The sequence below is a fragment of the Labrus bergylta genome, chromosome 13 (assembly GCF_963930695.1).
Source record: "Labrus bergylta chromosome 13, fLabBer1.1, whole genome shotgun sequence".
NCBI lineage: Eukaryota > Metazoa > Chordata > Actinopteri > Labriformes > Labridae > Labrus > Labrus bergylta.
In genome coordinates, this window is record NC_089207.1 from 21670842 (window position 1) to 21695396 (window position 24555).

The window sequence follows — 24555 nt, forward strand, 5'->3', positions numbered from 1 at the left end:
AAAAGAAAAGACAAAAAGATAGCAGTGCATGGAGTTAGCATTGGCTTGCAGTTGGCTGAAAACACTTCACGTCAGCAGTAATCCACTAGCTCATCTCGAGAGTTTTGTTTTTATCAAAGCTAATGGGAAGATCATCTTTAAGATCTTACCTTGAACTGTTACCACAGCCTCACAGGATGAGCTTCCAGCCTCATTCGTGGCTGTGCAAACATATTTCCCAGAGTCCTTCTGTTTGGACTTGGGTATCTCAACAACAGCAACCTTGTCCTCAAAGGACAGTTTACAATCCATACTCTGGTGGACTTTTTTGCCATCCCTGGTCCAGGTGATGGTCACACCAGTGTCCTCATCCACCTGGCACTCCAGCCTCAGCAGGTCATTGACAGCTGCTGACACAGGCTCAATGGTCTTAACGAAGCTTGGCTTGTTGATGACATTGAGCTCTGTGGTAAAGGTAGCAGCGCCAACGCTGTTGGAGGCCTTGCACAGGTAGACTCCCTGATCAGTCAGCTCAAGACTTTTAATGTGCAGAGAATACTTGTTCTTTTCACATTTCATGACATAGTTCCCTTCCGAGGAGATTGCTATGTTGTCCTTGTGCCAGACAACTTCCATGGGTGTTGATCCAGTAAGAGAGCACTGGAACACAGCTTGTTTTCCCACATACAAAGTCATTGGGTCTGGTTTTGAAACAAATACTGGTGGGTATATTTCTATGGAGAGCAAGTGAAACAAAAAAAGTTGAGCAAATTTTAAAATGTGGAAAAATATAAAATACAAATTAATCCTGTGCAATCTCAGTTCAGGGGCTGATACAGGTTTACACATCAGAAAATGTTATCTTCAACATCATTATGTCTTCTCAAATGTGACACCAGAACCAGTTCATAAGCAAATCAGCACTGCACCATTATGATTCAGGATACAACATAGTGGAAAGATATAATTCTCTCTCTCTCAAACACAGTCATATGTAAAGCCATACTTTTAAAAGAAAAAGGTCCCATTAGGGTCTTACCAGTTACAATGAGAGAGGCAGTGCAGCTGTCAGTGCCGTGCTGGTTTGAAGCCTTGCAGGTGTATTCCCCGCTGTCAGCTTTGACTGGGTTCAGAAGCTCCAGAGAGGAACCAATGTGGCGGCTGAGGATCCTGTACTTCTCACTCTGTCTGATCTCAATGCCTGACTTGTACCATTTGAAGGTCACAGTCGGAGCATCCTGGATTTCACATTCGAACTTGGCTTGGCTGCCGACGTTGATCTCCAGAGGTGTGATCTTCTGGCTGAAGACAGGTGGCACTGAGGCACACGCAGACAAATGAGACGATAAAAGTTAGCAATAATATCAATCAAACTGCTGTAAAATGCAGGAACAGAAATTATGAAATGTTGAACATGGTGGAAGTAATTTCAGGAGTGACTGTGGAGGAGAAAAATGAGCAAGAACCTTAACCCCATGACTTCACGTTGGACAAAAAAGGTCTAAAGAAAGATTTTCGAATTACACATGATTATCATGGGGCTAGGGTTTTTGGCTTAAGGAGGGAAAGAACATTTTGTCATGGTTGAAGGGATGTCAAGTTGAAGCCTGAAAAGCATGCAGAGACATTGAAGATGTGAAGAGAATGGACCTTGGAAAATGTGACAGACCATGAGTTAAAAATAAAGAGGTGTGCTGCCACACCAACATGCCAGAGAGACGATGGAAAGACCGCAAAAGTTGCCTGAAGGCCAAGACTTTCTAGCTCGGAAAGTTCTGGTCTTGAAGCAATTATTCACTGTACAGAGATGGGAAACATACAAAACATGGTGAGTTAGTATGATCCAGTGACCCGCTAAGAGTGCTCATGCCTTGGTATGAAAAGAATGTATGGACCACAGTGAAAAGATGCATAACTTCATGTGAGGACAAAGAATTTCAATGAACTTATTTATGTGAATGATTAGTCATTCTCTGAGAAAATGGATGAATTAATTGATGATACATTGATGTTGTTTCTCCTATTATCAAACCTCTTGAGACCACAGTGAGCCTTGAAGATGTTGTAGTCCTGCCAGTCTCATTCTCAGCCTCACAAACATATTCTCCTTGGTGCCTCTCCTTGACAACTTTGTTGATAACCAATGTGTAAGTGTCGTGGTCTTTGGAACACTTGAACTCCTTGCCAGATTTGACCAATTGCCCATTGAAAAACCAGTTTACCTTTGTGACGTACTTAATGGTGGTGCTAAAGGTTACTTTGCTATCCTCCTCGATGGAAAAGTCTTCGAGGGAGGTTATAACTTCAGGGTATTCCCTCTGCTCTGACCTAGATATTGTGATCTCCTCTTTGAAGATCTCCTCCCTGTGCTCCTTTTGGATGCTTACATCCACCACCAGCTCGGTTGGAACAGCAGTGGGAAGAAGGGCTGTGGTAACAACAGCCGCTCCTACATCCCTTTCGTGGCTTTTCATTGTTACTGACCTCACTTCCTGTTTTGACACCTGCACTGACTGCTCAAAAGCCATGTGAGCCTCAGTGGTCATTTTGATCTGGGATGAGATGGACTGTTCCATCTTAGCTGCCTTTGATTCCTGCATCACAATATTTTGCTCAGCAGAAGCACATTCAACTGTCATTTTGGACTCAGTCTTAAGTGCAGCAGCTTGAGATTTAACAGCAGTGAAATCCACTGCACTCTCTGTCACACTCACTGTTTCTACCATTGATGATAGCATTTGCTTAGAACGGGCTGCGCCAACCTGCGCCCTTTGAGGTTTGTCCAGCTGCATAGTGCCTGGCTGATCTGATGTAAGAACATGGGCTTCCTGGTACACTATGGAGTGGAAAGCTGCCTGGAGTTCAGTCCTGAGGTCAGCTGTCTGGGGATAGTGACCCTCAAAAGTCAAATTGATCTCCATGGGGGCACCTGTTGTTGTAATCAGGTATGTAAACATTGCCCGCTTGGGTTCTTTTTGAACCTTGACCTCCTGTACTTCTACGGTCTGTAACTTTCCCAAGACGTCAGCCAACAATACGGGCTGGTCGCTAGCCACAGCGGATTGAAGAGCGTCTCTGAGCTGACGCCGTATATTCAGACTGGATGGCTTAGGGATCTGAATAACAAACGTCATCTCTTTGGGAAGAGTTGTGCTGTCTTTTGATTCTGACACCATAAGGGAGAGTTTTGGCTGTGTGCTGACGGCAACTTTAGTGGACTCTGACTTGCTTATCTCCTGAGACAGCTCACCCATCAAAACCCGCTTCTCGTCCATCACTATCGACTGCCTAACTGACTGACCTTCCTGAATCTGAACAGCAAAGTCCTGTTGTGCTGCCTCTAGAAGGACACTACTCTCAGTGGAGATCTCCTTCTCTTCAATCTGGATTGGCTCAGTGGGAACTTTTGGCTCTTCAACTGTCTTGCAGGTGAATTGCTCGACATCTGTAAGATTATCAGTGTGTCCAGCATCTAAGACTGGACTGTCTGCCACTGTGGTGACCTGCAACACATTTAAACGATCTTCCTTCTGCACCAGAGCTCGCTGCTGCTTGACATCAGTGGTAACTGGTGTCTCCTTCGGCAGCTGCATTGGCTGGAAGGAGAGCTGGAGGATGTTTTGAGGTCTTGGTTCTGTTCTAAGGTGAGACTGAATACCAGTTACAGCCAAATCCAGCTCTGTGTGATAATCTGCTGTGAGCTCCCTTCTCTCTTCTGAGATTGCTGCATGAATTCTAGTCTTTTCCTTTTTCTGTGCTGCCACCTGCTGGTCAGGCTTTTCAATTATGAGAATACCCTCTTTGGGTAGTGCCTCCACAGGATGGGTTGACTGTAGGTGCAGCAAAGTAGGGGCCTCTTTCTGGGGTTGGATGGTCATGGTGCTAGCCTTGGATTCAAATTCTGATGTGTCCTCATAAACTACTGTCCTCTGCTCATCCTGGCTAACTGTATGTAGCAAGGTGGGACTCTTCCTGGCTCCTGCCTGCTCTGGTGCAGGTTTCTCACAGGTGAAGCTTTTTTCTGATGGAAGTAGATCCTGCTCTGTGATAACCTGCAAATGCAACAACTGCTCTCCCTCTACCTGTGGCTGAATGGACATTGCACTGTCCAGACTTTGAAGCTGCTGACTGGGCTCAGCCTGCAGTATTTGCTTTTCTTCAGCAGTTAGAGCTACCTTTTTGATTTTATCCTTACAGAGTTGGGCTATTTCCTCAGAAGGCCTCTGCATGGAAAAATTAGTCTCCTTAGAAAAAGTATGTTTTGACTCGCTGACCGAGGCCAAGACAGGTTGGTGTTTTTCCTTCCCAATGGAAGACTTCATAGCAGAATCTGCTGTTGCCAGTTCACTTGTGTGACCCTCTGCAAGCACACGATTCTCTGAGGACTGGGCTGAGTATAAAATCTTAACACCTTCCTTAACTTTGTAACCTTTCTCATCCTGTGGTTTGGGGATATCGTGAGACTGCTCTTTAAGGATGGACAATTGGGACTCGACTTGATGCCCACTGACAAGTTGTTTAGGTTCTGAAGAGGGCCTAACAGTAGCAGGCTTTCTGTCAGCCAGAGGCTCTGTACTGACAGTTGAAAGTGGGGTGAGCTCCTCAGCAACAGCTGACATCATCTTTGACCTCTTTTCTCGAGCTAACTGAAGCTCAATGATCTCAGGGCTCTGAATGCGATCACAGTGCTGCTCTGTGAGGTCCTGACTCTCTTCGACAGATGACGTAAATGTTGCCATGTGAAGCTGTTTTGCAGGAACAGCTGAAACCTGAGGTGGGTGTGTAGGAACCACGGACACCCTTTCCTCTATGTCATGAGACTGAAGCACTGCTGCCTGGTGGGTCACCTGCTCACGTTGAATAGTGGCAGCAGAGATATCTAGTTCTCTCAGGGAGCCGACCTGCTCACTGGGAATTATCTGCCGGTCCTCAGTGCCGATGGTATAAACCATCTGATCTGTCCTAGCCCTGTCCTGACCTGGCAGGCTGACCTGGTACAAGCGAGACTCTGTTGCCTGTTCAGTCATTGACACCTTATATCCTTTCTTCTGAATCACAGTCAGCTGTTCCTGTTTGCGAGAAACCGATTCTTTGAACACAACAAGCTCAGCACTACAAGATGCCTCCCCAAACTGGTTTGAGGCCTTGCATGTATACAGGCCGCTGTCTTCCTGTTTGACGTTCTTAATATTGATGAAGCCAGATCCGTCTGGGTTGGCTACAATAATACAGTTTCTGCTGGGCTGGATTTGAAATGCGCCCTTGAACCACTTCAGATCAGGGGCTGGATCCCCACTTGCTTTGTAATTAAAAGAAACCTCTCCTCCTTCCGAGCATCTCACAGGCTGGATCTGAACTGTGAATGTAGGAGGTTGGCCTGTGACCTTAAACATCTTCTCTACCCATTTCTCTGCCTGGCTTATGTCAGTCTTTTTAACCTCGAGGTACGTGGTGCATGTTGTCTGGCCAAATCTGTTGGTAGCGGTGCAAGAATATTCGCCTTCGTACTCAGATGTGACCCTGGTGATTACTAATGTGTACTCCTCCTTCTCCTCTATCAGCTTGTATACAGAGGAGCTCTTTATCACTCTTCCATTGTGAGACCACCGAACGGTCGGCTTCGGTAAGCCGGACACTTTGACTGTAAACCGAGCTGTTTCCCCAGCGGTTACAGCTGCTGGGGAAAGCTGGCTGAGGAAAACTGGCTTTTCTTTTTTCTTCTCTAAAGCAGAGGTGTAACGCTTGGTCTCTGGCTTGAGTTCAAGTGTTTTAGTTTTCTGTGGTAACTGGACACCAGTGTAGTAGGTTTCCTCTTGTTCCTCCACAGTGGTGACGGTGGTGCTAGAATGTTCTGCGAGGAAATAATGAGCAAAACTGAAAACAATATCCACAGCACAGAAACTGATCATGACATTAAAGCTGAAGCATCAAGGTTGCACTGCAGATTCCTGCAGCTTGATCAGTGGAATCTGGAGCTCAGTCGAGATTCATGTTCTTTAGATGTTTCATTTAAGTTATTAGTAAGAAAAAAACAACTAATTCTACAACTAAATAAATCAACCAATTTCGGTATATCGTGAAAAATGTGTTCCCCGAGAGCAGCTATGGTTCTTCTGTTATATATTTTGAGTTTGAACTTTCCTTGATGTAGTCTGGAATCCCAACATTTGTGTTTATCTTTATTTTTGCAGGACGTCCCTCAGACAGACACTTATTCATCATTTAATTGTAGCTTTACAATTATAAACATTAAACATACCTATTAACCATTTAAGTCTTGAAGAGAAACAATCTCGTCTTCTTACATAATTAGAAGTTTGTTTCAGGAATTGAATACTTTTTAAACAAATATATATAATATAACATTCAGAACAGAGATAACAAACAGGGGCGTCAAATAATGTTTAGGTCGTATCAAAACATTTATAAAATTATAAGCACGCCTCATTTGATTAAAAGAAACACAGAACAGCTTAAATTTAAAATATTTTATTTTAGAAACTCTGAAACAAACCAACATGACATTTGTAAAAATAAACCATTAACTTCTATTTTCCAACCAGATTTTTATTTACTTATTTTATTGGTAAACTACTTTCTTTCACTGCTAAAATTACAATTTATTTACAAGTCAAGACGACAAGAAAAAAAAAGGCAAAGTTTAAAAAAATCTTCACAGCTTCAAAATTACTTTTAAAGTTGACCAATCTTCTCACTCTATCAAATCTATGTTATCCTAATCCTTAATTATCATCCACATGCTGCAAACACAAGAAAATCAAAAAACTGCAAAAAGAAAGAAAAAAACACACAATCAACAAACAATATCATTCAAGTAAGCAGTATGACAACATGTTCTTTTTAGTTCCTAAACTGACTTAAAGCTTTAATGTTTCTGAATTATAAGAGCAAAGATTTGGTTTCCAATTCAAAAAATTTGTCAAAGATGCTCCAGAAATGTATTAAAGGAGCAATCTGTAACTCTGACACCTAGTGTTTAAAATGGGTACTGCAGAGAGATGTTTCCCTCCCGCCCCCTCCTCTCTAGAGTCGATGCTCACACAGGTTGCCATGTGGTGGACACTTAAGCTTCAGTGTTTAGCCAGCTCTGCATCAGTCTGTAAACCTTTCTGCGTTCTAACCTCTCTCCACTTTTCAAAAGCATCTCCAATATTGATCCTAGTTTGAGCACGTTTCTGCTCGTGGAGCTTATTAGAAACATGCAGAGGTTTTTTAGGTCGGGTACAATCACTTCTATCTGAAACTGATTATAGAACATATGAAACCAAACTTTTCCACCAATAATTTAAAAAACAATCAGTCAATCTATCCATCTTTACTTGTATAGCGTTGATTCATAACAAAGGTTCTCTCGGGACACTTTACAAAATGATACATAAAACAATTGTTTCAAAAAGTTTACACAAACAAAAACAAATAAAGAAAAAAAAACGGTTATTTTCAGTTTTACATTTCTCACCACAGACTCACTAAAACAAACATTTGCTCACTATTTTTATCGTAATGACAAGCTGGTTGCCCAAAGAAAATGTATTTCCATGTAACTGAAGTTTATTCGCTTACTCACTTGTACTGCTAGGCAAGTCTATGCCTATGAACTTTGTATAACTTGAAGAAGTAAGCCTAAAGAGTAAGTGACCAAAGTCAAATCATTTATGCTCTACGTCCAATATGCATTTGGACCCGGACAGAGCCTTCTGCCCCTAATCTTTGTTTATTTAGTCCGTATTTTTACTAGTTTACTGGAAGCTTACGGAAACTGACCAAACGTTGCAATACCACCAGAAATCGTGGGGGGCAGTGTTGGCCAGTGTAGCCAAATGGTCAAGCCGGACCAGCAAAACACAATGAAGAACAATGCTTTGGAAAATGGTGGAACTTTTTGAGTAAAGTTTGTACAAATTGGTGAGGAACTTTAAACATGTATGAGAATAGCTGGGCGGAGACTGACGGGAACTGAATGTCAGTTAAACATGGAGGTCCGTAAGAGACCAGTTTGTTTGAGCCCACTGCAAAACACTGGCCTCCATTTGTTGATGGATTAATTAATTCATCCCCATGTAAAGGACCAGTGGAGGTATATGGTTAGTAATGGTTTTATCGTTGAAAACGTATGTAGATTTTTCCAAACGTAAAGGAAGTGTAAATGAGCCTTGAGCCCAAATCACATTATCCCATAAAAGTAAAGTTTATCTGGTAAAAAGTAAAGGTCATGCACGCTTCAAGCTGTAAACAGAACTTAGAAACATCTAACAAAAGAACTTCAAAGTTTACATTTGTGCAACCAGCCCCAGACACTTCAGCCTCTAAAACACCTTTAGCAGCGCAGTAGTTTCGATGCAACCAGCTGTGTTCTGGATTATGCATTTGTACTCGCCAGCATCACTTTGGATCGCGTTCGTAATGAGCAGATTAAAATGACCTGCAGTTTTTTCCTGAATAATACACCTGCTGTCTGTCACGAGGTCTCCATCTTTGTACCACTCAGCTATTGGATTTGGCTTGCCGCTAACAAGACACTGAAGTATAACGGGTGTCCCTACTGCTGCTGTGACATTTGTCAATGGGATTACACACTTCGGGGCAGTCTCGGTCACTTGGAACTGGAAGCTACATGCATCAGAGGACTTCCCTTTGAACTCTATCTTATCATCTTTTGCAGGCTCAGCAAAAACATCGAAGTTAATGCTAACGTATTTCTCTCCCTGTTCACTCATTTCATTGTCAGTGTTGGCAACCAGCCTGACTGCCCGCTGAGACTCATCTGCCTCTTGCTCAAATTCAAATTCAAGCTCGATTTCTGACACTTGTTCTCCATCAAAAGATGTGTTGTCAACCATCATGTCAAACTTCTGCGGCTGGACTTTGGCGCTTCCAAGAGAAACTGCGGTCAGTTCTCTTCCTCTGGTTTTCCCTGAGAAAGCTTTGGCGCTTAACACCCCCAGTGAGGCCCTGCACAGAGTCTCCCCAACAATGTTTATAGCTCTGCAGGTATACGCTCCGCTATCCTGAGGTGTGACTTTATAGATTTTCAGGAAGTGGTTGTCCCCATCAGAGGTGTGGGAATATTTTTTGTTATTGTGAGGAATTTTTTTGTCACCTTTGAACCAGGAGACAATTGGAGATGGAATTCCCATCAGAGAACACTCAAACATGATGGTGGTGCCCTCTGGGGTTTCCATGTCACAGATGGGATTGATGAACCTTGGAGGCATCTCTGTGACCTCAAAAGCTATTTTCAAATCATCATGCTCCTGGGTGACAAAGTCCACAGCACCCTCCTCATAAATACTTGGTAATACATCCAAGGATATGATCATGCTCTTGTTATCAGCCGTGTACTCGGGAATGGTAATGATCTTAACCTGTCTCTCAAATTCTTTCACCTCATTTTCATCTAATTCTACTTCAAGCAGAATCTCCTGTGGTGAAGGAGAACGAGAAGAGTCATCTTCCTCAACATCAAACTCCATCACATGCTGAACGGTGACTGCAGGTGGGGCAGGCATGAACCTTACCTCCTGCGAAACAACTACCACTAAAGCCACACTCCTGGCTTCTCCAACATAGTTCACGGCCTCGCAGATGTACTCTCCTTGGTCAGCTTTAGTGAGATTGTGAATTGCTAATGAGATGCTATCGCCATCTCTTGCCATTTGAATTCTGTCATCTGCCACTAGTTCATTTTTGTTGCAAAACCACTTCACCTCAGGAGAAGGCAGTCCAAACACTTCCGCATAAAATATTAGTGACTCATTTTCAAACACTCTTTTCTTAATGAGAGGTTTGAGGAAGGCAGGTGGGATTCCCTGCACTTTCTCCTGAAGGGTTGCCAGCCCTAAAGAACCTATTCCCTTGGTGAGAAATCGATTTTCATCCAAGTTTATTCCAGGAGGGGTCGTTTCAATGCCTTCATCGGCAGGAGATGCCAGGAATTGAACTGGTGAGAAGAATTTATCTCCAGAGTCTCCTGTTGAGGGTCTCTTATGTTCTACTGGAGAGAAGGGATACTCTTGCGGGGTCATAAACCCACCAGGTGCATCAGAACTGGGTGTATGGAAGGACATTGGAGACTTGGGAGTGTGGAAGGACTCTGCAGTTGGATGTGAAACCTCAGTAAAAGAACCTGGGGTGTAGAACCTCTCAGCTACCTCTGTTATTTCTTCACTCACTGTGCTGCCAATCTCTATGGACATCTCAGACTCAGGGGACAGTGGCCTTCCCCAGTCTGTTGGAGGGTTGTAGTAGTCGTACACAGCACCAAAAGTGACCTCCTCTTCCTCCATGGAGCCAGTTGCTGCAACAGCTCCCCCAGCTTCAGTTGTCAAAGCCTTGCCCAAACCACCTCTACCCTTAATATTTGAAACTTGGCCCTCTGGGCCCTCAGTAACAGCATCCTCAGGCAGACCAAGAGGTTTAACTCTGCTTTCTGCTTTTGGCCTGACAACAGGCGGTTTAGAATTTGTCTCGATAAGGATGCCAGTACTCTTGAACTCCTTAATGTTTTGCGTACGAGGCTCAACTACCTCATCAGCCATTTCTTCTGCCACATCAGCCTGAGAGTCAGGAATACTCAGGAAAACGCCGCTGTCCATTGAGGGTTCAGGGATGGAAATCAGGTTCTCACTGGTAAGTTCATCTTCCTCACCCACATGCTGCATTTCAGTCATTAAAGCATATCCCTCACTTATGCCTGTGGCTTCTTGTTTAAAATGTTTTGTCACTTCTGTCAAATCTTCAACAAAAGCCTCCTCAGCGTAACTGGGAAAGTCCATACTGACAATTTCAGCCTCACTGTGAGTAGAGGAAACCCTTTCAGCAACACTTTGTCTGTCAGGTCTGACAGATTCAGAAATGTTATGCCTAACAGCTTCTTTAGCTGGGGCAGAAGTTCTCACAGAGCGTTTAACAGTTGCATCTTTTTCAATCTGAAAAGGAATAAAACTGCTAGTTCTATCAAATGTACGCAGAGGCCCCTCCCTCACCATCTCAACTTCACCAGCCACCATTTGTTCAGGAAGAGGGACAGGTTTCTGTGGTTTAGGCCTGACCAGCTCTGGAGACTCCTGCACTTCCTCTACAAACTGTTTGAGTGCCATGTGGCTTTCTGCTAAAACTTCTTCCAGAGTGGAAGGAGGCTGAAAGGGAACTTCTGCATGAATGGTTCCAGGTTCAACCTCTTGCTGCTCTGGGGCAACAGCCACTGCAGGTATAAACTCCTCAGGGAAAAGAGCTTCCTTTCTCTCATCCCCCGGATGGGAGGCATTCATGAATGCAACAGGTGAGTCAGACTCAAAAGCTTGTTTGATTTTAGAAACTTTAATCAAAGCAGCAGAAGACGATAGACCACAGCCGGATATAGTGGGAGGCTCTCTGGAGACACCTGGTCTGGATCTTAGAGCTTTCATAGGAGCTTCTGGACTAAGAGGTTTATCTTTGGTCTGATTGATATCAGTGTGAGGGATGTCAGCTTTGTGGGATTCAACAGATTTCTTGGCACCCTCAGCTAACCCAGCAGGGGACTTGTTCATGTTCCTAGATGGAACAAAGCTCTCATCCTCCATGGCAATACTACCCTCTAAAAATTGCACAGGCTCTGCAACTTGAACTGATACATCAGAGATACTTGAAACATCTCCAAAGTTATTTCTAGCAACACATTTGTAAACTCCAGCATCTGTATATGTAAAACTTTTGATATGCAGCCTGTATACTGTATCATCTTCCTCAAATCTGTATTTTCCAGCTGTGATTTCAAGGCAAATGTCTTCATAATACCATATCACTTCTGGGGCAGGTTCACCTGTGATTACACATTCTAACACAGCAGTTTTTCCCTCAGAACAGGTGATATTCTTTAACTCTCTAACCACACCAGGAGCTGCACCGACCACATCAAAGGAGAAAGTAAACTTGTGTTTTGAAGTCTGAGAGGCTCCTTCATCACTTGGCATGTCTGAGGTTTTCTCTGCAACAGCCTTAGGTTTGTCCTCACTGCTTTCCTCTAACATTCCAGGGACAGGAGTTGGAGCGGTAACCCTGATTTCAACAGGTGAGGATCCTAAAGATTCATCTGAGGAGCGTCTGTGAACCACTGCTCTTGGCACCTGCAGAGTTGCCTTTCCTGAATCCATGTAGGTTGAAATTTCCATTTCCATTGCACACTCCTGATAGTCCTCACCCTTCCTTTGTTCTTCAGCAACTATTACCGCCTGTGTGACCGCTGACTTTCTCACCACCTTTTTGTCTGAAACTTCCAGAGTGCCACAGCAGATGGATTTGCCATGTTTATTGGTTATGACACAGTCGTATGTTCCCTCGTGGTCAGTTGTTGGATAGAAGACAGTGAGCTGTGATTTGTTAGGCTTGCTAATTATATCATAGTCAGGGTTGTGTGCTAATGGGTGGCCGTCTTTGAGCCAGGTGACTGTGGGCAGAGGATCCCCCTGAAACTCGCAGGTAAACTCTGACATCTCACCAATTTTTACTTTAACTGAAGATATTTCTTTGACAAATACTGGACGGAAGCCTCCAGGATTTGTTAGGCCATCTTTTATGCTCTTATACTCTGGCATTTGGGAAACTGCCTCTTTCAAATATGATTCATCTTTGACTTTCCTGTCATCTTTCTTTATGGCTCCAAGTTCAAGTCCTTCTGCACTCATTTCACCAGCCTGTTGTGATTTCATTGAATCTCCAGTTCTTTCTGCTCCCTTCAAACCTACAGAATCCTTATTTTGTCTCCATTCACTGCTCTCTCTGGTAGTACCTAACTCTCCTTTCATCTTTCTCTCCTCTCTTCCCCGTTCTTCCTGTGGAATTGGGCGTGGGGAATGTCTTCTGACCGGGGAATATTCTCTTGAGGGCTTATGAGGGCTCCCACCCCGAGGAGAGGCAAGTTCATGTCCCTCAAAAGGCACACTAGTAAGATGGGTTGGAGAGTATCTGTGAACTGGTGAAGCTTCACGACCTGCTCTGTCCTTTACTGTAGTTCCAAGATCATAAGAACTTTCAAGAGGCACACCCACATGATGTTGTAACCCAGCATGTGTAGGAGATTTTCTTCCAAGGGAAGAACCATGAGGAGGAGATGACTCATACCGTGCATCATGTTGAAGAGGTGACAGTTTTTTGTTTGGTAAGGCCCCACCAGCAGGAGTGGTTTGTGGAGCTGGAAGGCCACTGGTAGGTGGTTCATGAGAAATGCCACCATGGGTTTCACTAACAATTGGTGAAATAGTGGATTCAAGTGGCAACCCAGACCCAGATTGTTTGCATTGATTGTCAACAGCCCACTCAGTTTCTAGTTCAGCAACTTCCTCTTGTTCAACAACATCTTTTTGCCAATTAAGGATGCGCTGAGCCAGAGCTTCTTCCTCACTTACAAAATACTCACTGTCTCTTTGCAACCTGGTCTCACGACCCTCTGTCAGCAAATCACCAGTAGGTGGCCACTGCAGGCTATCATCCTGCTGTTCTTGGAAACCAGCTGGAGCTGTCTCGCTTGAAGGGAACTTGTCAATTCTTTTAGGGGAAGTCTTCCTTTTGTGGACCGGTTCAGGGTGCTGAACTGTTTCCAAAGCAGATGCCTCAACGTTTGTGTAACCCTCCGCCCAGTCAGACTCCGACTTCACAGCTTGTTCTTGTTCCATCTGAACATCTTGTTGCCATTTCATTATCCGCTGAGTCAAGGCCTCCTCTTCACTGACAAACTTCTCGCTCTCACTCTTTAACTCAGAAATGTTCTCCCTAGACAGCTGAAGGTCACACTCTTCTCTTGTCTTCTCAAACAACATTTTTTCTGTTCTGGCATTTGTTCTTGGCAAAGATTCAGCTTCCACTTCTGTTGCTCTAGCTTTTAATTTGGGTGATTTTTGTGTGAGCATGTCCAATGGCCCAGTTTCCAACTCTTCCTTTTTGCCTCTCATCCTAGCTTTTAGCAAGGGGGAAGAGGTATCCTCCTGTTCTTGTCTCCCTCTTATTTTAAGTGACTTTGACGTGGACATAATAACATTTTCTGCAGTTGCTCTTTTCTCACACACCTCCTGCTGGCTGTAAATGTGCTCCTCAGTCTCCATATACTTTGGCTCTGCTTGTACAGGCACGTCACTTTCAGGTTGGGCTGTCTCTTCTTCTGGCATTACCATGCCTTTCTGCCATTTCCTGATCCGCAGGGCAAGGAGCTTTTCCTCACACTGCATCCTTTCAGCTTCAAGGCTTTTTTCATACTGAGCCCTCAAGGACTCCCCTTCAAACTTGTCGGCATATGGATCAGCTGTTTCGGTTGATATATGACCTGGTGTTACAGCCTCGCTAAGAAAGCGCTCTCTGATAGATGTGACTTGCCTTGGTGACCCTTCAATTATGTCTTCAGTCCTGGTTTTTGCTCTGGTTGACAACTCTGCTCCTCTATGTTTAATTCTGGGGGACTTCTGTGCCAGCATGACTGGTGACTTATCTTCCATTTCCTCTAAGCTCGTATCAAACATGGCTGACTTTGTAAGCAAAGAGGTGGACATTTCCATCTCTTCCCCACTGGCTTTGACTTTAGGTGATCTGGATGCCAACACAGCTGTAGCTTCAGGTTGTACCAACCTTGCCTTCATTCTGGATGATTCATAGTAAGAGGAGGGCAAAGCCTCAGTTTCTAAAGTTTCTCTCTTCTCTACCACCTCCTGCTGGGTTTGAAAGTGCCCTGAAGGCTCCATGTACTGTGTCTCTGCCGGTGCTGGCAAATCAGTTTCAGGATGAAATGTCTCCTCATCAGACATTATACTCCCTTGCTGCCATTTCCTAATCCGTAAGGCAAGGAGTTTTTCCTCGCACTCCATGCGCTCAGCTTCCAGGCTCTGTTTATACTGATCCCTCAGCGACTCTTCATAAAGCTCAACCGGCTCTGCTGTCTTTTCTGATGTCAGTACTTTACTGAGGAACCTATCTTTTACAGGTTCAGGCCTGGGTGTCTCCATGTGGGATACCTCTCCTTGAGTAGGCACATTACTAGCAGCTTCCTGGCTTTCAGTGTATGTTGTAGTTCCTGGATATGCTAATGTTTCAGAGTATGAAACTTCAGGGTGAGACAGCTGGACCTCAAGCTTTGTGGTCTCCCCATGTTGCTCAGAAACCGCACCATGATGACCACTTACCTTCGGCTTGACTCTAACATCTGCCTGAGATTCAGAAAAACCCTTAACTTGTTTGGGCTCCAGTGACTTTGAATATTTCACGCCTGATTTTGATTCAGTCTCTTGCACCAGTGTATCAACCAGCTCACCTTTCAAGATCTGAATAGCCCTGGTTCTGGACTGAGGCTCAAATGAATGCCTAACACGAGGCTCAGAGGTTTCCTTGCTTGAGGATTTCACATGAGACTCCCTTTGACTCTCTCCTAAATCAAACGGTCGACTGAATTGCTGGACATCATGCAAAGAAGCTGGCTTGACCCTGAGCCTGTCCACATAATCTGCATAGCTTGGCTCGCTAGCAACCGATTCCAAGTCAAACTCAGACGAGGACATGGTAGAGATGGACAACCTCTTCTTTTGTTTGACAGCTTTTTGGAGCGTAGTTAGCTTTGTTCTTACCTCATTGTGAAGGCTCTCAGTGTCACTAAATCTGTCACTGTATCTGTCACTGCAGCGGTCACTAAACTTGTCACTGAACCTAGCACCGGTGCGCCGGTCACAGTAGATGTCACTGAATCTGTCGTTGAAGTGCTCAGACCTGTCAAACATAAGGGGAGGAGACGGGGCACGCTCAGAGGCAGTCTCCAAACATTTGGACTCTTTCTCTGTCTCGATTTCTTTTAAATTGGTACTAGACTTAAAGACCACAGTACGCACCAAGGCGCTCTTGGAACGAGATCTCCCCTTATGGACTTTGGACATCTTGTCAAATGGAGACCCTACACACCTGAGGTCAACCCTAATCTTCCTCTCTTTTCTCTGTTCTGCCATGGAGTCTATGCTTTCATGGGCTTTGGCAGAGCGTTTAACAAAGCCCAGGTAGTTGGCAGACTGCTCTTCCCTCAGCGAAACCAAAAGTGATGCTGTGGACTCCGCAGAACCCTCCGTGTTAATCGCCATTACCTTATAACTGCCAGAGTCTTTTTCTTTGATACAATCGATAACCAGACTGGTGGTGTGCATGTGCATTCTGCTTTCACTGCGGATTCTACGCCGACGCTCTTTGGGTATAGATCTATTATTATGAAACCAGAGGATAGTCGGTGGAGGGAAAGCGACAAGTTTACATCTTAACTCCACTGGTTCCCCTTCCACGACTGATTGAAATTTGAGTTTCTTGGTAAAAGAAGGTTTCATGTTCTCTGTCCATGAGGTGACAGATGAAGTTCTGCTGGAGCAGCGGTTAGCCGACACCAGGCCGTGATCCAGGAAGTCCTCTGTGTCGGAGAAGGCTCCTCTCAGCTGTCGAGTGCTGGTGAGTTCTGTGCTGCTGTGCTGAGCTCCTTCTTTGCTTTCATGATAAAACAGCTCTGAAAAAGAAACGGACAACGGTCAGAACATCCTCGCCTCCAGGGGTAAAAAAGAGAGAAAAGGATTTGAATGAATCAATGGAATATTAATTGCATGCTGGGAGTCACAATGCCATAAAAAATAATTTCACTCACCATATTTGTTCGAATAAACGCAAGACTTGATTCTTTTTATAAGAAACCTGCAGGAAGTTTTGATCCTTCGTCTGTGGAAATTTCTTCAAAACATAAATTATTTTATTATTTAAAAGCATAATTCCAAGGTGGGCTGCTAACATTCGATTGTTTTACTTTATGACTTCGTTCTAAAATATTCCTTACCTGACTTGCAGACAGGAGAATAAACGCCCTTTCTAATCCTTAAACTTATAAATAAATCTATGAGAAACAAAGCTCTCCAAAACATTTCTGAGATACCAAAAGTTAAACAAATCAAGCTGTAAAATTGGGTGAGAAGGCGTTTATTCGAACTAATATAGTTTACTGGTGTTATTTAAAAATGCAAACCACAGGAATCACATCCCAACTATCTGCAAGCCAGGCTAAGAAATATTTTGCAGGGGGAAGTTCCCGATGCATTAAACCTCCATATCTTTTAAAGGGCATTTTCAAGTCTGGAGACTTTAAAAGATACATATCCTGAGCCTTTTGTTGGAAAAGATCAGAGGAACCCTTCATGCCAAAAACGGAAAACGACTTTTGGATGCAAACTGAAAGAGTCAGAAACTGGTACAAGCAAGTTCTACCAGCGCTGGCCTGGGAAAAACCATGAAATGTCAACAGAGAAAGATCAGGTAGAATCATAACGACAACATGAATTCACCATCAAGATACATAAAGACACATTAACATTACATGCAACAGTGGAAATACAAAGACCACTTAAAGGGACAGTCCAACATAAAGTCTTAATAACTGTAAAAGCAGTCTGTGAACCCAGGACGACTCTGACCCACAACACATGCACCCACACGTCCGAGTTCATCTCCACGCTTCAACACTTCCTTCACTTTAGAAACATCTTCACTGAGACGAAGCTTGGATCAAAGTGACCTACTGACAGACTGCTTTTAAAGCAATAAGTGAAGTTTGGCCGTCCCTTTGTTTCCATCGTGTGTGCTTCTCATGTTTGTGCGATAAAATGTTGTGTGTTTGAGGTATGATGGACAGAAGTCTGATGTGGTCTTACCTTTGACTTCTTGCTCAATCTTGGCTTCAATGTGCTCCCTCACGTGAGTCACTGTGGAGGAAAGACGGGACGTTTATTAACTGGACTTCAACCTCTCCCAAATGTCTTTACTCCGAGTTGAGGACACTTAACCCTTTAATGTCTGAAGACAATGGATCAAAATGCATGAGGTAAAACGATTTGGGTCTCATTTATCTGCCCACACGTTTGAATAAACTGGACTTTGAGGTGAAGGAAACAAGCTGAACACATTGACAAAGAAACTTCACATTAAGACAGACACTAAAGGGATCAGAAAAAAACAGGTTTGAGAATCCTGCAAGATGGAGGGAAGGACAAAGAGGTTAAACATGTGAGGGTGGAGGAGGAGTTTGTTCCTGTGCAGGTAGAGGAGAGGAGGGTGAGGATGAAGGAGGATGGAGGAGGGTGGAGGAGGAGTTTGTTCCTGTGCAGGTAGAGTGTGAGGGTGAGGATGAAGGAGGGTGGAGGAGTTGTCTTTTCCTGTGCAGGTAGAGGGTGAGGGAGGTGGAGCAGCAAAGAGGTGATATTCAAAGGAGTCAAACAAACTGGTGCTTTCATGAACAAAGAGGTTTGTGGTTTCTGAAGAGTGAGGTTAGTCAGATCCAGACGAGGGCTGACGGATGTCCCAATTTTTATAACTTTTCATCCAGTGTCACTTTAAGAAAACAGGAGACGGTGCTCGAGGGGCGGATACATGGTCATTCTATATCTGCGGAAGTATAAAACGTTTCTGCATAGGAGACTTAAAACTGGAACTTAATCAAAATTAAAATGATGTTTTGTTATACCAAACTAATTGGATGATTCCTTTTTTGCTGTAAAATTAGTTCTTTAAGGAGGCGCCGGTAGCCTAGCAGTTAGTGCTAGGTCCCACGAAAGGAGGCATAGTCATGGGGGGGGGGGGGGGCTCCCTGTCTCTCTCTCTCTCGCTCTCGCTCTCGCTCTCGCTCTCTGATGTCCTGCTCCATCCTCTGTCCTGTCTCTAAATAAAGCCAGATGGAGAGGTTACTCACTTCTTTAAATCCACCACGGTGAAAAACTTTTTATTAAATCATTGATTGATTTATCTAAATAATATAAACATTAAAAACGCTAAACCACGTGGGTCCAGAGGAGAAACTATCAGGTCTGTCAATGAGCCTGCAGGACAGGACTCTGAAGAAGAGCTTTTTGACAGAGCTGTAACTGCAGTTTGATGTTATTTAAAAAAAAAAAGACAACTCGGGGGCGCTGATGGACGAGCAGTACGGATATATAGTCTAGTTGGCGTTTGGTTTTTGATTTTCAGGATCTTTTTTCACTTCTGATCATTTTATTTTATCATTGAGGGATGATAAGTAATTCTAAAAGTAATCGTTCAGATATTCGGGGACATCCATCGAAGCCTGTTTCATTAAGACGGCGGCGATGAGGGAGAGTTAATCTCACAGGAGGAGTGAGGTTTTAGGTCTCAGAGGGAGTCTGGCTGCAGTACAGGGATCCAGACGTTACCTTCTTCTTCTTCTCTGTTTATGGTCAGAGTGGCAGAACATGCGGCCTCCCCGGCATTGTTCGCCGCCCTGCAGGTATACTGTCCTGCGTGCTCAGAGAAGGCATCCACGATGATGAGCATGGCGGTGTTGGACACCTCGTCAAAGTGAAACACCACATTCTTCGTGGGCTGAATCGGCTGCCCGTGGTGGAACCAGCTGATCTCCGGCCTTGGCATGCCAGACACACATGCGTGAAAGCGTGCCACCTCCCCGTGCGACACGCTGCAGCTCATGATCGCCGTGATGAAAAGGGGCTTTTGGCCGATGGACGGTTTCCTTAGACTGGTGATGCTGGTCGAGACGTGCCACTGAGACACAGCACGACTCTCCTCGCTCTGACTTTTTCCTGGAAAGAAGCATTCTCATTGGCTTTGTGTTTCACTCGTCAGTCAGAACACTTTGATCTTTAAGAAGAACCTCCATGTTTTTTATTATCTGTCATAAAGACGGCGTCACCACCTGCTCCATGACAACACAAGTCGTTGTTATTTATCATGAGTGACAGAAATCAAACGAGATCAGTACCCAAAACCCTAAGTCATACATTCGTCATTCAAACCTCTGAACTCGCCAACCACACATGGCGTCTTAAAGTCTTTTTGAAACGTTAGCTTTCATTTATCTAAATGAACCTGAAAGAGTCTCGATGAGGAGGAGCAGGATCAAAGAAAAGAAGGCGTCCACATGATTCACAAGGTAAAAAGACTAGTGCCCGACCGAACAGTGGCCAAACTTACCGTCCAGTGTGAGAGTGGCAGAGCAGGTAGCAGTGCCAGCGTTGTTCATGGCGACGCAGGTGTACTCGCCCTCGTCCTCAGGGTAAACTCTGGAGATCTCCAGCTGGCAGCTGTCGTCAAACTGAGACATCCTGAAGAAGTCTGACTGCTTGATCTCCTTCTCTCTGTGGAACCAGCTGATCTTCACGTCTGCACAGAGGAGAGAACAAAGTTTGTTTTTATCAGACAGAAGAGCAAACTGTGCTGATATTAAAGCGTCCTGTTTATCGGGCTTACCGTCTCCGCGGACTCTGCACTGGAAGCGAGCCGGTTCTCCCTCGCAGGCGGAGGTACTGGTGATCGGTGAGATGACAACGGGAGGAGCGACGGTGGCAGCCGAGTCTGGAGACACCACCTCCGACACTAAAAGACAAACAAACATGTTTCTTCATATGTTCTGATGATTTAAAATCTCCTCCTGTCGCTGTTTCTTTCCTCCGGTCTTACCTTCCACGTTGAGCGTGGCGGTGCTCGTGGCGGTGCCGTACTCGTTCTTGGCCTCGCAGTTGTAGACGGCGGCGTCCTCGGGGAAGACTTCGATCAGCAGCAGCGAGTGCTCGTTGCCGTCGTGAAGGAACTTGCACTTGAAGCCCGGGGACAGAGCCTGGGAGTTTTTGTACCAGAACACTTGCGGCTGAGGAAGGCCACTCACCTGCACGGAGAAGCGAGCAGGTTTACCTGCCTCCACAGACTGAGGCTCCATGTGACGGAGGATCTGAGGAGGCTCGGGGACTGAAGGGAGGAGAGGGGAAACATGTCAACAGATCCTTTAAGTTTTGATCTTTAGATACATGTCATACCAACAGTCGACCAGCAGAGGACGTCATTTGGGCGGCAACAAACATCCGTTCTATTCTATTCTTATTCTTATCCGTTCTTATTTTGGACTCACGGTTAACTCGGAGGTGCATGGTGCTCCTGTTCTTGCCGGCGATGAAGGTGTACTCGCCGGCGTCGCTCCTGTATGTCTCAGAGATGGTGAGGCGGTGCAGCTTCCTGATGGTGGCATAGTTGAACCTCTCCTCCACCGAGAACTGGATCTCCGCCCCGTTCCTCAGCCAGCGACCCTCCACATCGTCCTCATTCACTTCAAACTCGAACGTTGCTCTGTGGCGCTCCAGAACCTACAGGAGAGAGAGAGAGTCACGGGTCGGATTGATGCTTCCTGAAGTCTGGGTTTCATTGTAGTCACTAAAGTCAGCAATATGTAACTGACCCCTACTGTTTAAAGCGGGTACTGCAGTCTAAATTCAAACATTGTAGAGAACCCCCCCCCCCCCCCCCCCCCCCCCTCTCTAGAGTCGATGCTCATGGTGGACACTAAAGCTTTAGCCAGCTCTGCATCGGTCTGTAAACCTTTCTGCGTTCTAACCTCTCTCCATTTTTCAAAAGCATCTCCAATATTGATCCTAGTTTAAGCACGTTTCTGCCCCCCAAAATGGCCATTTTGGGGGGCCTTAAAACCTCCTTCTTTCTCTGGACCAAACAAATCCAGAGCATTCAGGACCAGAATCTAAAGTTAGAAGGAGGACATAATGGCTGCTGCATTGTTGTCAGAGAAGCCAGCACTTCAACATAGCATGTTTCCTTAATGTCTGATCATATAGTAAGGTCACTTTATCATTTCACTCAATACACATCTTACTGATTGATCCTTTAAAAATACTCTAAATATTGCTTGTTCCGTAGCAATCTTGTCCAACTGATTTGAAACCTCAGCCTGGGACTGAAGGAGTATAATAATTCAATCTGTTTTTGTTGTTATTTGAGTCAAATAATAAAAATGTTTCTAATTAGAAAAGTTTCATTTTACAAATAAGAACAAAAACTAAACAAAACATCTCAAATGTCATTCTCACGGTGATTTCGCGCTCTGCAGGCTCCGAGATCCGGATGTCTCGACCCTCGACGATCAGCTGAGCCTTGGAGACGCTCGATCCAGCGACCACGGAATATTCTCCAGCGTCAGACATCCGAACCGTCTGGATCATCAGACGGTGGACGTACTTCTCTGCTGTCACGGTGAACCTGAACACATTGAGAGACAGAGTCATGTTTAGATGTTTTATGATATCTCTGTTCATAGAAGATAAAGAGGGCGGTTTATGAAAGGTCACACACCTTTCCTGCGTCATGTCGAGCTCCTGCCCGTCTTTCATCCACATCACCTGAATGTTGGGCTCAGAAACTTCACACTCAAAGATCGCCTTCTTCTTCTCCGTGATCTTTATGTCTTTGATTTTCTTTGTGAATTCGATAAGACGCGCTGAAAACAAACACAAGTTTCAGGAATCATGTGACTGAATAGTCTGCAGCAAAGAGTTTGTACTTAAAGACAGAGTCAGCAGCTTGTTCCTTCAAAATAAAATACAGACTTCTCCTAAAGTAAAGCTGCTCCATCGTCCCTTCTGGGCCTCCATACATGTGTGGTGGTGACTGTGTCTGCAGAGACCCTGTCCTCTGACTGGATTTTACTGTTCTGGTTTGTTCTGGTTGACTTAGGACATTTCTGGGAGGAGCTGGTGTGTTTCCTCCAGCCATGACAGCGCAGCAGGTGAGTTTAAGATAGGATAGAATTCAGTAATTGGACGTGATTCAAAACGGTGAATATGACGGGCGTGGATGTAGCAGCAAAGAGAGAAAATATAATCACAGTGAGGAGAAACACAAAGCGGATAAAGCTCGTTCTAAAACAAGGGTGAACGAGGGGCCTAGTTAGTCTGTTTGGACTTGGGTTGGTAACTGGAGAGTCAAAGTATGGAACTGAGTCTGGTAACTGGAGAAATGCCAGTTCACTTCCTGTGCACTGCAGAGGTGCCCTTCAGCACCAAACCCCCAAATGCTCGGGTGCTCTTTCATGCGCAAAAATAATCTATTAAAGTTTAAATGTCTAAATAATTTCTATTTAGTTAAGTTCTTAAATAAGTTTATTCCCTGACCCGTGTCAGAAACACGCTCACTGTAAACATGTCAATCATCAGGTTACCTTCCACAAACAGGTTGGCGGTGGTGGCGGCAGACCCGGCCACAAACTGGTACTCTCCTCCGTCTCCGAAGTGAACGTTCCGGATGGTGAGGGAGTGTGTGAGCTGCCGGCTGCGGACCTGACACCTCTCCGAAGACTTCACCTCCACGCCGTTCTTCAGCCACTTGTAGGTGATCCCCTCGTGGTTCACGGTGACCTCAAAGGTGATGGTGTCTCTCTCCTGAGCGTTCAGGTCCTTCAGCATGGACGTGATGAGGACGGCTGGAGAGGAGGGGACAGGGCGGTCAAATATGGAAACACTGAAATACTGGTTTGTTATGTGTTGTTAGAAAAAGTGTTTTAAAAATACCAAAAATACCGTGCTCCATTTTTAAAAGTTAGGAAGCTTCTCTAACTCCGACCAACTGTAATGTCTGCAGCAGATAAACAGACTGTAACGTCTGCAGGTAAGCAGGCTGTAATGTCTGCAGCAGGTAAACAGGCTGTAACGACTGCAGCAGGTTAGCAGACGTTACAGTACCAGACTGTTTGCAGCAGGTAAACAGGCTGTAACGACTGCAGCAGGTGAACAGACTGTAACGTCTGAAGCAGGTAAACAGACTGTAACGTCTGCAGCAGGTAAACAGGCTGTAACGTCTGCAGCAGGTAAACAGGCTGTAACGTCTGCAGCAGGTAAACAGGCTGTAACATCAGCAGCAGGTAAACAGGCTTTAACATCTGCAGCAGGTAAACACACTGTAACATCTGCAGCAGGTAAACAGACTGTAACATCTGCAGCAGGTAAACAGACTGTAACGTCTGCAGCAGGTAAACAGACTGTTACGTCTGCAGCAGGTAAACAGACTGTAACGTCTGCAACATAATCTTCCATGGATCAAAGTGTAACCAAAGTTATTGTTTTTGTCCCTGGCAGGCTCCGGTTGTTATTTTAAGTGTGACATCATCACAGAAAGGATCCCTGTAGAGAGACCTTTTTGTTCATGCTCTACAAACACACCAGACTATCTTCATAACAACAGATTAAACGTTACTGCTGACGGCGTAATAATGGCGTCTCAGTCTGTGAGGTCACATCGACTTTCGGCATGGTGGAAGGCACGGCACAGCAGGAGCTCCACATCCACACAGTCAGACATGCATACACACATCACTACTCTCCCCCGCTGGCTCATCTGATCCCACCTCTCCTCTGTAACGCCTCTGTTACTACCTCTGAAGACGATACAGAGGGGGGGGTCACTTCGTCTCCCAATCACACCTCAGCAACATACATACTGGCCCTGTTCAGATCGCCGTTTCAAGCCGTGATATTTACGCCCCTGTGACATTTCTCATTCAATCTGAATGGCATGGAGGTGTACCCGGGGGACGCAGTGACCCCCGCCCCCCCTCTGTACCGTCTTCAGAGGTGGTAACAGAGGCATTACAGAGGAGAGGCGGGAGCGCAGTGCTGTGTGTGTGTATGTGGAGCTTCTGCAACGCCACAACGCAATGTGACCTCACAGACTGGAACACCAATATTACACTGTCATGGAATCAATATGAACGTACTATCA

General features: G+C 44.9%; 1 protein-coding gene across 1 annotated transcript in view; it reads right to left on the bottom strand.

Annotated features, from left to right (window-relative positions):
- The window catches only part of LOC109985180 (titin-like), a 200169-nt gene that overhangs the window by 151094 nt on the left and 24520 nt on the right, over nucleotides 1-24555 (bottom strand). Inside the window, exons 33-43 of the mRNA XM_065962524.1 lie at nucleotides 23000-23260; nucleotides 22135-22279; nucleotides 21873-22041; nucleotides 20906-21137; nucleotides 20461-20745; nucleotides 20251-20376; nucleotides 19975-20163; nucleotides 17685-17735; nucleotides 2012-5830; nucleotides 1019-1297; nucleotides 150-713 (exon numbers count right to left, since the gene is read on the bottom strand). Coding sequence (XP_065818596.1) covers nucleotides 150-713; nucleotides 1019-1297; nucleotides 2012-5830; nucleotides 17685-17735; nucleotides 19975-20163; nucleotides 20251-20376; nucleotides 20461-20745; nucleotides 20906-21137; nucleotides 21873-22041; nucleotides 22135-22279; nucleotides 23000-23260 — 6120 coding nt within the window. The remainder of the gene's footprint in view (nucleotides 1-149; nucleotides 714-1018; nucleotides 1298-2011; nucleotides 5831-17684; nucleotides 17736-19974; nucleotides 20164-20250; nucleotides 20377-20460; nucleotides 20746-20905; nucleotides 21138-21872; nucleotides 22042-22134; nucleotides 22280-22999; nucleotides 23261-24555) is intronic.